Below are 13,339 nucleotides of genomic sequence, written 5' to 3'. Positions count from 1 at the left end.
CAGCGCCCCCCCATACCCCCAAGGGCGTTACTACCACAGTACCTCAGCGCAGCGCCCCCCCATACCCCTCCAAGGGCTTTACTACCACAGTACCTCAGCGCAGCGCCCACCCCCCACCCCCCAAGGGCGTTACTACCACAGTACCTCAGCGCCACGCCCTCCATATCCCTCCAAGGGCGTTACTACCACAGTACCTCAGCGCAGCGCCCCCCATACCTCTCCCAGGGCGTTACTACCACAGTACCTCAGCGCAGCGCCCCCATACCCCCCAAGGGCGTTACTACCACAGTACCTCAGCGCAGCGCCCCCCCATACCCCTCCAAGGGCGTTACTACCACAGTACCTCAGCGCAGCGCCCACCCCCCACCCCACAAGGGCGTTACTACCACAGTACCTCAGCGCAGCGCCCCCCCATACCCCTCCAAGGGCTTTACTACCACAGTACCTTAGCGCAGCGCCCACCCCCCACCCCCCAAGGGCGTTACTACCACAGTACCTCAGCGCCACGCCCTCCATATCCCTCCAAGGGCGTTACTACCACAGTACCTCAGCGCAGCGCCCCCCATACCTCTCCCAGGGTGTTACTACCACAGTACCTCAGCGCAGCGCCCCCCCATACCCCTCCAAGGGCGTTACTACCACAGTACCTCAGCGCAGCGCCCACCCCCCACCCCCCAAGGGTGTTACTACCACAGTACCTCAGCGCCACGCCCTCCATATCCCTCCAAGGGCGTTACTACCACAGTACCTCAGCGCAGCGCCCCATACCCCACAAGGGCGTTACTACCACAGTACCTCAGCGCAGCCCCCCCCAAGGGCGTTACTAGCACAGTACCTCAGCGCAGCGCCCCCATACCCCACAAGGGCGTTACTACCACAGTACCCCAGCGCAGCGCCCCCCCAAAGGGCACTACTACCACAGTACCTCAGCGCAGCCCCCCCAAGGGCGTTACTACCACAGTACATCAGCGCAGCGCCCTCCATACCTCTCTAAGGGCGTTACTACCACAGTACCTCAGCGCAGCGTCCCCCATACCCCCCAAGGGCGTTACTACCACAGTACCTCAGCGCAGCGCCCACCCCCCACCCCCCAAGGACGTTACTACCACAGTACCTCAGCGCCACGCCCTTCATATCCCTCCAAGGGCGTTACTACCACAGTACCTCAGCGCAGCGCCCCCCATACCTCTCCAAGGGCGTTACTACCACAGTACCTCAGCGCAGCGTCCCCCATACCCCCCAAGGGCGTTACTACCACAGTACCTCAGCGCCACGCTCTCCATACCCCTCCAAGGGCGTTACTACCACAGTACCTCAGCGCAGTGCCCCCCATACCCCTCCAAGATCTGCTGTGTTTAGACCTTGTATTCTGAAGAAGCGGCTGCATCTCCATCTGTCACAGCCGAGAAACTGCCTGCTCCGACCCTAAAAAGTCAAGTGTGATATACCGCCCCAAAAATAATACCGCCCCCTATATACAGGAATATATGTACTATAATACTGCTCCCTATATACTGGAATATAACTACTATAGTACTGCCCCTATGTACAAGAATATACTATAATACTGCCCCTATATACAAGAATATAACTACTATAATACTGACCCCTATGTACAAGAATATAACTACTATAATACTGCTCCTATGTACAAGAATATAACTACTATAATACTGCTCCTATATACAAGAATATAACTACTATAATACTGCCCCTATGTACAAGAATATAACTACTATAATACTGCCCCTATGTACAAGAATATAACTACTATAATACTGCCCCTATGTACAAGAATATAACTACTATAATACTGCCCCTATGTACAAGAATATAACTACTATAATACTGCCACTATATACAAGAATATAACTACTATAATACTGCCCCTATATACAAGAATATAACTACTATAATACTGCCCCCTATATACAAGAATATAACTACTATAATACTGCCCCTATGTACAAGAATATAACTACTATAATACTGCCCCCTATATACAAGAATATAACTACTATAATACTGCCCCCTATATACAAGAATATAACTACTATAATACTGCCCCTATATACAAGAATATAACTACTATAATACTGCCCCCTATATACAAGAATATAACTACTATAATACTGCCCCTATGTACAAGAATATAACTACTATAATACTGCCCCCTATATACAAGAATATAACTACTATAATACTGCCCCTATGTACAAGAATATAACTACTATAATACTGCCCCTATGTACAAGAATATAACTACTATAATACTGCCCCTATGTACAAGAATATAACTACTATAATACTGCCCCCTATATACAAGAATATAACTACTATAATACTGCCCCTATATACAAGAATATAACTACTATAATACTGCTCCTATGTACAAGAATATAACTACTATAATACTGCTCCTATATACAAGAATATAACTACTATAATACTGCCCCTATATACAAGAATATAACTACTATAATACTGCCCCTATATACAAGAATATAACTACTATAATACTGCCCCTATGTACAAGAATATAACTACTATAATACTGCCCCTATATACAAGAATATAACTACTATAATACTGCCCCTATGTACAAGAATATAACTACTATAATACTGCCTCTATATACAAGAATATAACTACTATAATACTGCTCCTATGTACAAGAATATAACTACTATAATACTGCCCCTATATACAAGAATATAACTACTATAATACTGCCCCCTATATACAAGAATATAACTACTATAATACTGCCCTCTATATACAAGAATATAACTACTATAATACTGCCCCTATGTACAAGAATATAACTACTATAATACTACCCATATATACAAGAATATAACTACTATAATACTGCCCCTATGTACAAGAATATAACTACTATAATACTGCCCCTATATACAAGAATATAACTACTATAATACTGCCCCCTATATACAAGAATATAACTACTATAATACTGCCCCTATGTACAAGAATATAACTACTATAATACTGCCCCTATATACAAGAATATAACTACTATAATACTGCCCCTATATACAAGAATATAACTACTATAATACTGCCCCTATGTACAAGAATATAACTACTATAATACTGCCTCTATATACAAGAATATAACTACTATAATACTGCCCCTATATACAAGAATATAACTACTATAATACTGCTCCTATGTACAAGAATATAACTACTATAATACTGCCCCTATATACAAGAATATAACTACTATAATACTGCCCCCTATATACAAGAATATAACTACTATAATACTGCCCTCTATATACAAGAATATAACTACTATAATACTGCTCCTATATACAAGAATATAACTACTATAATACTGCCCCTATATACAAGAATATAACTACTATAATATTGCCCCTATATACAAGAATATAACTACTATAATACTGCCCCTATATACAAGAATATAACTACTATAATACTGCCCCTATGTACAAGAATATAACTAGTATAATACTGCCCCTATATACAAGAATATAACTACTATAATACTGCCCCCTATGTACAAGAATATAACTACTATAATACTGCCCCTATATACAAGAATATAACTACTATAATACTGCCCCTATATACAAGAATATAACTACTATAATACTACCCATATATACAAGAATATAACTACTATAATACTGCCCCCTATGTACAAGAATATAACTACTATAATACTGCCCCTATGTACAAGAATATAACTACTATAATACTGCTCCCTATGTACAAGAATATAACTACTATAATACTGCCCCTATGTACAAGAATATAACTACTATAATACTGCCCCTATGTACAAGAATATAACTACTATAATACTGCCCCTATGTACAAGAATATAACTACTATAATACTGCCCCTATATACAAGAATATAACTACTATAATACTGCCCCTATGTACAAGAATATAACTACTATAATACTGCCTCTATATACAAGAATATAACTACTATAATACTGCCCCTATATACAAGAATATAACTACTATAATACTGCTCCTATATACAAGAATATAACTACTATAATACTGCCCCTATATACAAGAATATAACTACTATAATACTGCCCCTATATACAAGAATATAACTACTATAATACTGCCCCTATGTACAAGAATATAACTACTATAATACTGCCCCTATATACAAGAATATAACTACTATAATACTGCCCCCTATGTACAAGAATATAACTACTATAATACTGCCCCTATATACAAGAATATAACTACTATAATACTGCTCCTATGTACAAGAATATAACTACTATAATACTGCTCCTATATACAAGAATATAACTACTATAATACTGCTCCTATATACAAGAATATAACTACTATAATACTGCCCCCTATGTACAAGAATATAACTACTATAATACTGCCCCCTATATACAAGAATATAACTACTATAATACTGCCCCTATATACAAGAATATAACTACTATAATACTGCCCCTATATACAAGAATATAACTACTATAATACTACCCATATATACAAGAATATAACTACTATAATACTGCCCCCTATGTACAAGAATATAACTACTATAATACTGCCCCTATGTACAAGAATATAACTACTATAATACTGCTCCTATGTACAAGAATATAACTACTATAATACTGCTCCCTATGTACAAGAATATAACTACTATAATACTGCCTGTCACAAACCACCGGGGGGGTCACTCAGAAATCCCCCGCGCTGGCTACCATTACGTCACAATCGGGGGGTAACAAGTGGGGGTCACCCCTCCTTTATACCTCCCGACCGACAGACAGAGCACGTGACGCGCTCTCTAGCGCCCCTCTTATAGTCAGGCCAATTATGGAATTGCCCGACAATAAGCAAGGAGGCCGCTATACTACTTATGCCGATTATTGAAGGGTCCCCGGTGAGAGTAAGGTATATATTCCCCCGACCTCCGCGGGCGGAATATATAAAATCTCCCCGAATCTCACGGGCCTCCCCACAATAATCCTTGGCACGATTCGCTGCCACCAACCGATTTACGGTAACTATTAGCCGAACACACAGACGTGGGATTCAAGATCGAGATAACAGAACAGCCCAAGATTAATTATATAATTTAATCAGCCTAAAGCACACTAGAAACTACAATATATACAATAGGGAATCTACAGAATATACAGTTATGTCAGAGTACAGTTACAGATAAAGCATGGTTTTCAAACAGGTATGCAATTCAATCAGTTACCTTGTGCGTCTGGCCACAGGGGGGCGCTGTAGACCAGGTTTCCAGGAACTCCCACAGATGTTTCCTGCACGTGACCCCCAGCGAAAGAACCCTGGAAAATGGCCGAAGTAGGGTTATCAACCTGGGCAGATCCAGGTCCCCTCCTACCTTAGTGACCTCACAGGGAGCACTGCTCCACCCCTGGCTTGAGTTATGGACAATCCACAACATGGAATATGGGCCATAACTTTGCCTGGGAGCGTCGTAGGCGGACGCCAATGCTCTCATTGTGACAGTTATGAATTTAGCTACAGAACGAGGGGACTCATGACCTGTCTGCCAGTTCCCCATTGGCTGATATCACGCCTGGGGCATTTCCCAATGTCCTGCTCCCATAAAAAGGGTGTGCCGGCATCGTCCGCATGCGGAGACACCATTTTTATGGTTGCCATATTTATCGGAAATATGGCTTGCGAGATATGAACCATTTTTTACTGGAGTCGTTCTGTCTGGCTATTTCCATAGCCTTGCTAATGAGATACAACTCTTGTTACAGGGTGACGGCAGGGAGTCATCCTGTGTCCATTGTTCCCACATCATCTCATTTCCATATCACAGGAGATGGCCATGGAGGTGTAAGTGGAACACTGAGAACAAGAAGGGAGGGGGCACTGCCAGGGAGTGATGAGGGATTATGACTGGAGTCATAATTCATCTTCATATCCCGGGATTTGCCTCACACCTCCCCCCTTTTGAGGGCGCTAGGGGGCAGCACACTCCGGTGTTCCCCCGTGCGCCCGTCCGCGACCTCTCCTTGTCGGGACAGCCCGTCTGCGTTACCGTGGTCACTGCCCCTTTTGTGGCGAATGGTGAAGTTGTATTGCTGGAGCGCAAGGCTCCATCGCAACAATCGCCCATTCGTCCCAGAGACGGTGTGCAACCAGCTGAGGGGGTTGTGGTCCGTCTCCACGATGAAGTGGCGCCCGTATAGATAGGGTTGCAGACGCTGCAGGGCCCACACTATGGCCAGGCACTCCTTCTCCATCGTGGAATAGGCAACTTCCCTTGGTAACAGCTTCCTGCTCAGGTACAAGACTGGGTGCTCTTGGCTCGCAGAGTCCACCTGGCTGAGCACCGCACCGAGGCCGAAGTCACTGGCGTCGGTCTGTACTACAAACGGCCGCGTGAAGTCGGCTGCCTGTAGCACGGGCGGGCTGGACAGGGCGTCCTTTAGGGCCCGGAAGGCTGTCTCGCAGTCCATTGTCCAATCGACTGCAGAGGGCAGCTTCTTCTTGGTGAGGTCCGTCAAGGGCTTTGCCAGGCTACTATAGCATGGAACAAACCTCCTATAGTACCCAGCGGTCCCCAAGAAGGACATCACCTGCTTCTTGGTCCTGGGGGTGGGCCAGGATGCGATGGCTTCCACTTTCTCAGGCTCGGGCTTCAGTGTTCTCCCACCTACCCGGTGACCGAGGTACTGGACCTCGCTCATGGCCAGCTGACACTTTCCCGGCTTGATGGTCAAACCTGCCCGGTGGATCCGCCTGAGCACCTGTGCTAGATGCTCTAGGTGGTCCTCCCAGGTGGGACTGAAGACGGCAATGTCATCCAGGTACGCGGCCGCGTACCCTTCAAGTCCCTTGAGCAGGGTGTTGACCATCCGCTGGAAAGTGGCAGGGGCATTCCTCATCCCGAATGGCATCACCGTGGACTCGTACAGTCCAAATGGGGTAATAAAGGCAGAGCGTTCCCTGGCCTTGCGAGTCAGGGGGATCTGCCAATATCCCCGGCTCAGATCCATGATGGTCAGGTACTGAGCCCCGGCCAACTGATCGAGCAGGTCATCGATGCGTGGCATTGGGTACGCATCGGCGACCGTGACCGCATTGAGCCCCCTGTAGTCCACGCAGAACCGAGTGGTTCGGTCCTTCTTAGGGACGAGGACTACAGGCGAGGCCCAAGCGCTGTTGGATGCCTGGATCACCCCCAGCTTCAGCATCTCGTCAATCTCCTGGCGCATGTGTTGCTGCACCTCCAGGGAGACCCGATATGCTGAACGCCGGATCGGGGGATGATCCCCAGTGTCCACGTGATGGACAGCCAAGTCAGTCCTTCCGGGCTGGTTGGTAAACAACCCCCGGAAGGGGAGGAGGGTGGCCCACAGCTGGGACCGTTGGTCTTCCAAGAGCTGGTGGCCAACCTCCACATCCTCAATGGATCCGCCTGCCCTAACCTGGGCTAGCATATCCAAGAGGGTTTCCGCTTCTCCCTCCTCGGGCAGGTTGCACACTGGGAGCGCACATGCCTCCCGCTCATGATGTGCCTTCATCATGTTCACATGGAAGGGCTTCCGCCTTCCACGGGCAGGGTCCAGGGTGACCAGGTACGTTACAGGGTTGAGCTGCTGGTACACGAGGTATGGGCCTTCCCAGGCTGCCTGAAGCTTGTCCTGTGGTACGGGGACCAGTACCCACACCTTTTGACCCACTTGGTAGGTCCTCTCACAAGCGTTCTGGTCGTACCAACGCTTCTGATCGGCCTGGGCTTGAGCCATATTGTCGTGTACCAGTTGCGTCAAGGCCTGCATTTTGTCCCGGAAGCGCATGACATACTCGATAACCGACACTCCAGGGGTGGCCAAATCCCCTTCCCAAGCCTCTTTCACCAGAGCCAGGGGGCCCCGCACACGTCGCCCGTACAGGAGCTCAAACGGTGAGAATCCTGTTGAGGCCTGTGGAACCTCCCGGTAAGCAAATAACAGGTGTGGGAGATACCGCTCCCAGTCACGCCCATGGGAGTCGACCAACATCTTAAGCATCTGCTTTAAGGTGCCATTGAACCGCTCGCACAGGCCATTAGTCTGTGGATGGTACGGGCTGGCCACCAGATGTCGCACCTGGACTTGCTTACAGAGGGCCTCCATCAGCTGGGACATGAATTGGGTCCCCCGGTCAGTGAGCATTTCCTGGGGAAAACCCACTCGGGAGAAAATCTCCAGCAATGCGGTGGCCACCTTGTCAGCCCGAATGGACGACAAGGCCACTGCTTCTGGGTACCGGGTGGCATAGTCCACTACCGTCAGTAGGAAGCGTTTCCCGGAGCTGCTGGGGATGGCCAGCGGGCCGACCAGATCCACAGCCACCCTCCTGAAAGGCTCATCGATGATTGGCAGAGATACTAGTGGGGCTTTGGGGCGTGGCCCCGCCTTCCCCACTCTCTGACAGGTTTCACACGAACGGCAGTAGGCAGCCACATCGGCCCCCATTTTTGGCCAGTAGAAATGCTGGTTTAACCTGGCCTTGGTCTTAGCGATCCCTAGGTGTCCGGCCATCGGAATCTCATGTGCGATCCGCAACAACTCCGTCCGGAACGGATAGGGTACCACCAACTGTCGGTCCCTGGGCCACGCCTCCGGTGAACCCTGCTGGACCGTGGCCCGGTACAGCCGTCCTTGGTCCCAGACCACTCGCTCCGGGTCCGAGTCCGAGGGAGGCTGTGCCGCCTGCTCCTTAAGAGCTTTCAGGCTGTCGTCAGCTTCTAACGCTGCCTGAAACCCCTGACTAGATGTGGCCAGAATCGACGAGACTGTCACATCTTCAGTCAGTACCCCGGGACCTGTGTCCTGGCCTCCACCTGACTCGGCTGCCCCTTGGTCAGAAGGGGAAGAGCTATCGGACCTCCGGGAGGCCCCTTGGCTTCCAGCACTCCCACTGCGGGTGACAGCGGCCACAGCCGCTGCGACCGTGGGTCGTGCCTGCTCCTCCTCCGTTCCTGACCAAGTCGCCGGTTCAGGCAGACCTACCTGGCTTCCTGACACCCCGGTTGTGGGGGAACCATGCACCGAGATCTTACCTGGGAGCACTTCCGCTCCTGGACCGGCCCCAATCTCACCTGCCTGTTCCCCTCCTGCAGCAACAGAACCCCGCTGTGAAATCTCTGGGGACCCCACATTTGCTGTGGTAGCCCCCACCCCACACACTGGTCCTCCCCCTGCAGCACCCTGCTCTCTGCTTATCCCTGCAGAGGGCAACAGATCCCAGCTCACAGGCTGATTACTTGTAGAGGCATTGTCACACCTTTCTCTGACCCCCTCCCCTGTCACAGCTGCAGCTGTGTGTGTGTCTATGGTGTCTGTGCAAGCAGAAATATCAGAGTTCACTCCCTCCTCCCTTACATCATTCATAGATAACACATTAACATTGTCAGGAGTCATGTCCGTACTGGCTGAAGGTTCAGCCCTTGGGGGGGGCCCAAACTGGGAGGTTATCTGCCCCAAATCTGTCCCAAGTAGCACGTTTGCAGGGATCCGATCAGTTACCCCCACCTCCCTCACCCCCCGCCCTGCGCCCCAGTCCACATAAATGTCAGCAACAGGCAGCGCCGGGTCAGTGCCTCCAATCCCGGAGACAGCGAGGGTTTTTCCAGGGATCAAGTCTTGGGGGGACACCATCTCAGGCCGCACCAGAGTCACCTCCGAGGCGCTGTCTCGCAGTCCTATGGTCACAGACCGGCCGACGGTGACAGGTTGGAAGCTGTCCAGGGACCTACCACCACCCCCCACCCACACAATACACCTTGGGCGGCCCTTGGGACGGGGACGGAGCCGGGGCCTTGGGACGCTGAGGGCACATGGCCTTGAAGTGTCCAGGTAGGTTGCACTGGTGGCACCGTCTTGGTTCTGCCACGGGCCTGGAGAGGGGAGTTGAGGGGGACACCCCCTGCAGTCTAGGGGCAGGTGGGGCAGTCGCAGAATTCATCTTACCCCCTCTCCAGGTGCTGCTGGTGGCCGCTCTCCTGGCCTCAGGGGCCCGGTTGTTGGTGTAGTCATCGGCAAGGGCAGCTGTAGCCGTGGACCCCTTTGGCTTCTGGTCTCGGATGAACTGGCGGAGATCCTCAGGGCAGTTCCACAAGAGTTGCTCCGTGATGAACAAGTCCAGGATCTCCGGTCCGGTGGAAAGCTGCAGGCCTTGGGTCCAGTGGTCGGCAGCTCGGGCAAGTGCCCGCCTGTGGTCAGCCCAGGAGTCCTTTGGTCCCTTCTGTAGGCTCCGGAACTTCTTGCGGTAGGACTCCGGGGTGAGGTTGTACTGTTGGATCAGGGCCCGCTTGATGGTGTCGTAGCCCTGATCTGCCTCAGCAGGCAAGTCCCCAAGGATATCCAGGGCCTTACCCCTTAAACGGGGGGTCAGGTATTTGGCCCACTGGTCCTTGTTCAGATGGTGCTGCAAGCAAGTCCGTTCAAAAGCAGTCAAGAAAGAGTCCAAGTCTCCATCCTTCTCCAGCACTGGGAAGTCCTCAACACGGACCTTTGGAAGTTTGGTGTCTTGAAGGTCACGTGTGGCTGATGAGGGCCGGAGCTGAGCTAGCTGCAGCTGGTAGTCACGCTCTGCCTGGCGCTCTTCACGCGCTGCCTGCCGCTCTCGCTCTTCACGCGCTGCCTGCCGCTCCGCAGCCTCAGCCTCACGCGCTGCTTGCCGCTCTGCCCTGCGCTCTGCCAGGAGTCCCTTGTAGCCCTCCTGGTCTCCAGCCTGGAGAAGGGCCATAGCCATTTGAAGAAGGCTATCCGAGCCTCCCAGGCTCGGTGGAATGGCACGTGGTGATCTGCGGCCCGCTGCGGAGCCTGGTGATTCACTGTCCATTGCAGAGCGGAGGGCTGGCATCTGGCTCGTTGAGGACCCTTGGGTGAGCTGCTCCTCATCTTGTCCATAATTGCCAGCTTGTGCGCTGTCCTCTGCAGAACGGTTTTCTGGCGTCGAGCTCCTGGAGGACTCGTGGGCAACCTCCTCATTACTGCCCACAGCACCGTCCTCCCTCTCTTCGGCTCCTGCTTTAGCATTGGCCAGTTGCATAGCTCTGCTCCTGGTGCCATCAGCCATTCTTGCAGACTTTTGGTCACTGACACAGAACTGACACCTGATGCCTCCACACACCTTACAGTATCTGCACTCTGACACTCTAGTGTTGAGCTAGTCTGAAGACCCCAGCAGCCACAGCTGCTGCAGGCAGTCTTTAGTGTCTGGGAGTATGGGTCTCACACTCACACACACTATTATCTCGATCCCACCGCTATGCCACCAATATGTCACAAACCACCGGGGGGGTCACTCAGAAATCCCCCGCGCTGGCTACCATTACGTCACAATCGGGGGGTAACAAGTGGGGGTCACCCCTCCTTTATACCTCCCGACCGACAGACAGAGCACGTGACGCGCTCTCTAGCGCCCCTCTTATAGTCAGGCCAATTATGGAATTGCCCGACAATAAGCAAGGAGGCCGCTATACTACTTATGCCGATTATTGAAGGGTCCCCGGTGAGAGTAAGGTATATATTCCCCCGACCTCCGCGGGCGGAATATATAAAATCTCCCCGAATCTCACTGGCCTCCCCACAATAATCCTTGGCACAATTCGCTGCCACCAACCGATTTACGGTAACTAATAGCCGAACACACAGACGTGGGATTCAAGATCGAGATAACAGAACAGCCCAAGATTAATTATATAATTTAATCAGCCTAAAGCACACTAGAAACTACAATATATACAATAGGGAATCTACAGAATATACAGTTATGTCAGAGTACAGTTACAGATAAAGCATGGTTTTCAAACAGGTATGCAATTCAATCAGTTACCTTGTGCGTCTGGCCACAGGGGGGCGCTGTAGACCAGGTTTCCAGGAACTCCCACAGATGTTTCCTGCACGTGACCCCCAGCGAAAGAACCCTGGAAAATGGCCGAAGTAGGGTTATCAACCTGGGCAGATCCAGGTCCCCTCCTACCTTAGTGACCTCAGAGGGAGCACTGCTCCACCCCTGGCTTGAGTTATGGACAATCCACAACATGGAATATGGGCCATAACTTTGCCTGGGAGCGTCGTAGGCGGACGCCAATGCTCTCATTGTGACAGTTATGAATTTAGCTACAGAACGAGGGGACTCATGACCTGTCTGCCAGTTCCCCATTGGCTGATATCACGCCTGGGGCATTTCCCAATGTCCTGCTCCCATAAAAAGGGTGTGCCGGCATCGTCCGCATGCGGAGACACCATTTTTATGGTTGCCATATTTATCGGAAATATGGCTTGCGAGATATGAACCATTTTTTACTGGAGTCGTTCTGTCTGGCTATTTCCATAGCCTTGCTAATGAGATACAACTCTTGTTACAGGGTGACGGCAGGGAGTCATCCTGTGTCCATTGTTCCCACATCATCTCATTTCCATATCACAGGAGATGGCCATGGAGGTGTAAGTGGAACACTGAGAACAAGAAGGGAGGGGGGCACTGCCAGGGAGTGATGAGGGATTATGACTGGAGTCACAATTCATCTTCATATCCCGGGATTTGCCTCACACTGCCCCTATGTACAAGAATATAACTACTATAATACTGCCCCTATGTACAAGAATATATCTACTATAATACTGCCCCTATGTAGAGGTATAAGCTGCTATAATACAGCGCGCCGGTCATGCTGCACGCTGCTGACCCCCTCACCATAGTATAATGCTGTCCTGTGTATTGCAGTAAGCTCCCCAGCTGGGCGCGCGCCGTGGTGCCGAAAATCTTCTACGTAACAGAAAAGGCCTGGAACTACTATCCCTATACAATCACAGGTAGGAGGCAGCACCCACGAGTGCAGCGAGGACGAGAGGATTAGATACACAGCTCAGCAGACAGTATCACACAGGAGAGGATTAGATACACAGTTCAGCAGACAGTATCACACAGGAGAGGATTAGATACACAGCTCAGCAGACAGTATCACACAGGAGAGGATTAGATACACAGCTCAGCAGACAGTATCACACAGGAGAGGATTAGATACACAGCTCAGCAGACAGTATCACACAGGAGAGGATTAGATACACAGATCAGCAGACAGTATCACACAGGAGAGGATTAGATGCACAGCTCAGCAGACAGTATCACACAGGAGAGGATTAGATACACAGCTCAGCAGACAGTATCACACAGGAGAGGATTAGATACACAGCTCAGCAGACTGCTAGTATCACACAGGAGAGGATTAGATACACATCTCAACAGACAGTATCACACAGGAGAGGATTAGATACACATCTCAACAGACAGTATCA

The 13,339-nt window shown here is 50.0% G+C and overlaps 1 protein-coding gene across 1 annotated transcript in view; it reads left to right on the top strand.

Annotated features, from left to right (window-relative positions):
- PITPNC1 (phosphatidylinositol transfer protein cytoplasmic 1) overlaps positions 1-13,339 on the top strand; it is a 107,196-nt gene that overhangs the window by 31,654 nt on the left and 62,203 nt on the right. The window contains exon 3 of the mRNA XM_075351502.1: positions 12,768-12,856. Coding sequence (XP_075207617.1) covers positions 12,768-12,856 — 89 coding nt within the window. The remainder of the gene's footprint in view (positions 1-12,767; positions 12,857-13,339) is intronic.

The sequence above is a fragment of the Anomaloglossus baeobatrachus genome, chromosome 5 (assembly GCF_048569485.1).
Source record: "Anomaloglossus baeobatrachus isolate aAnoBae1 chromosome 5, aAnoBae1.hap1, whole genome shotgun sequence".
NCBI lineage: Eukaryota > Metazoa > Chordata > Amphibia > Anura > Aromobatidae > Anomaloglossus > Anomaloglossus baeobatrachus.
This window is presented reverse-complemented; position numbering and strand designations above follow the sequence as displayed.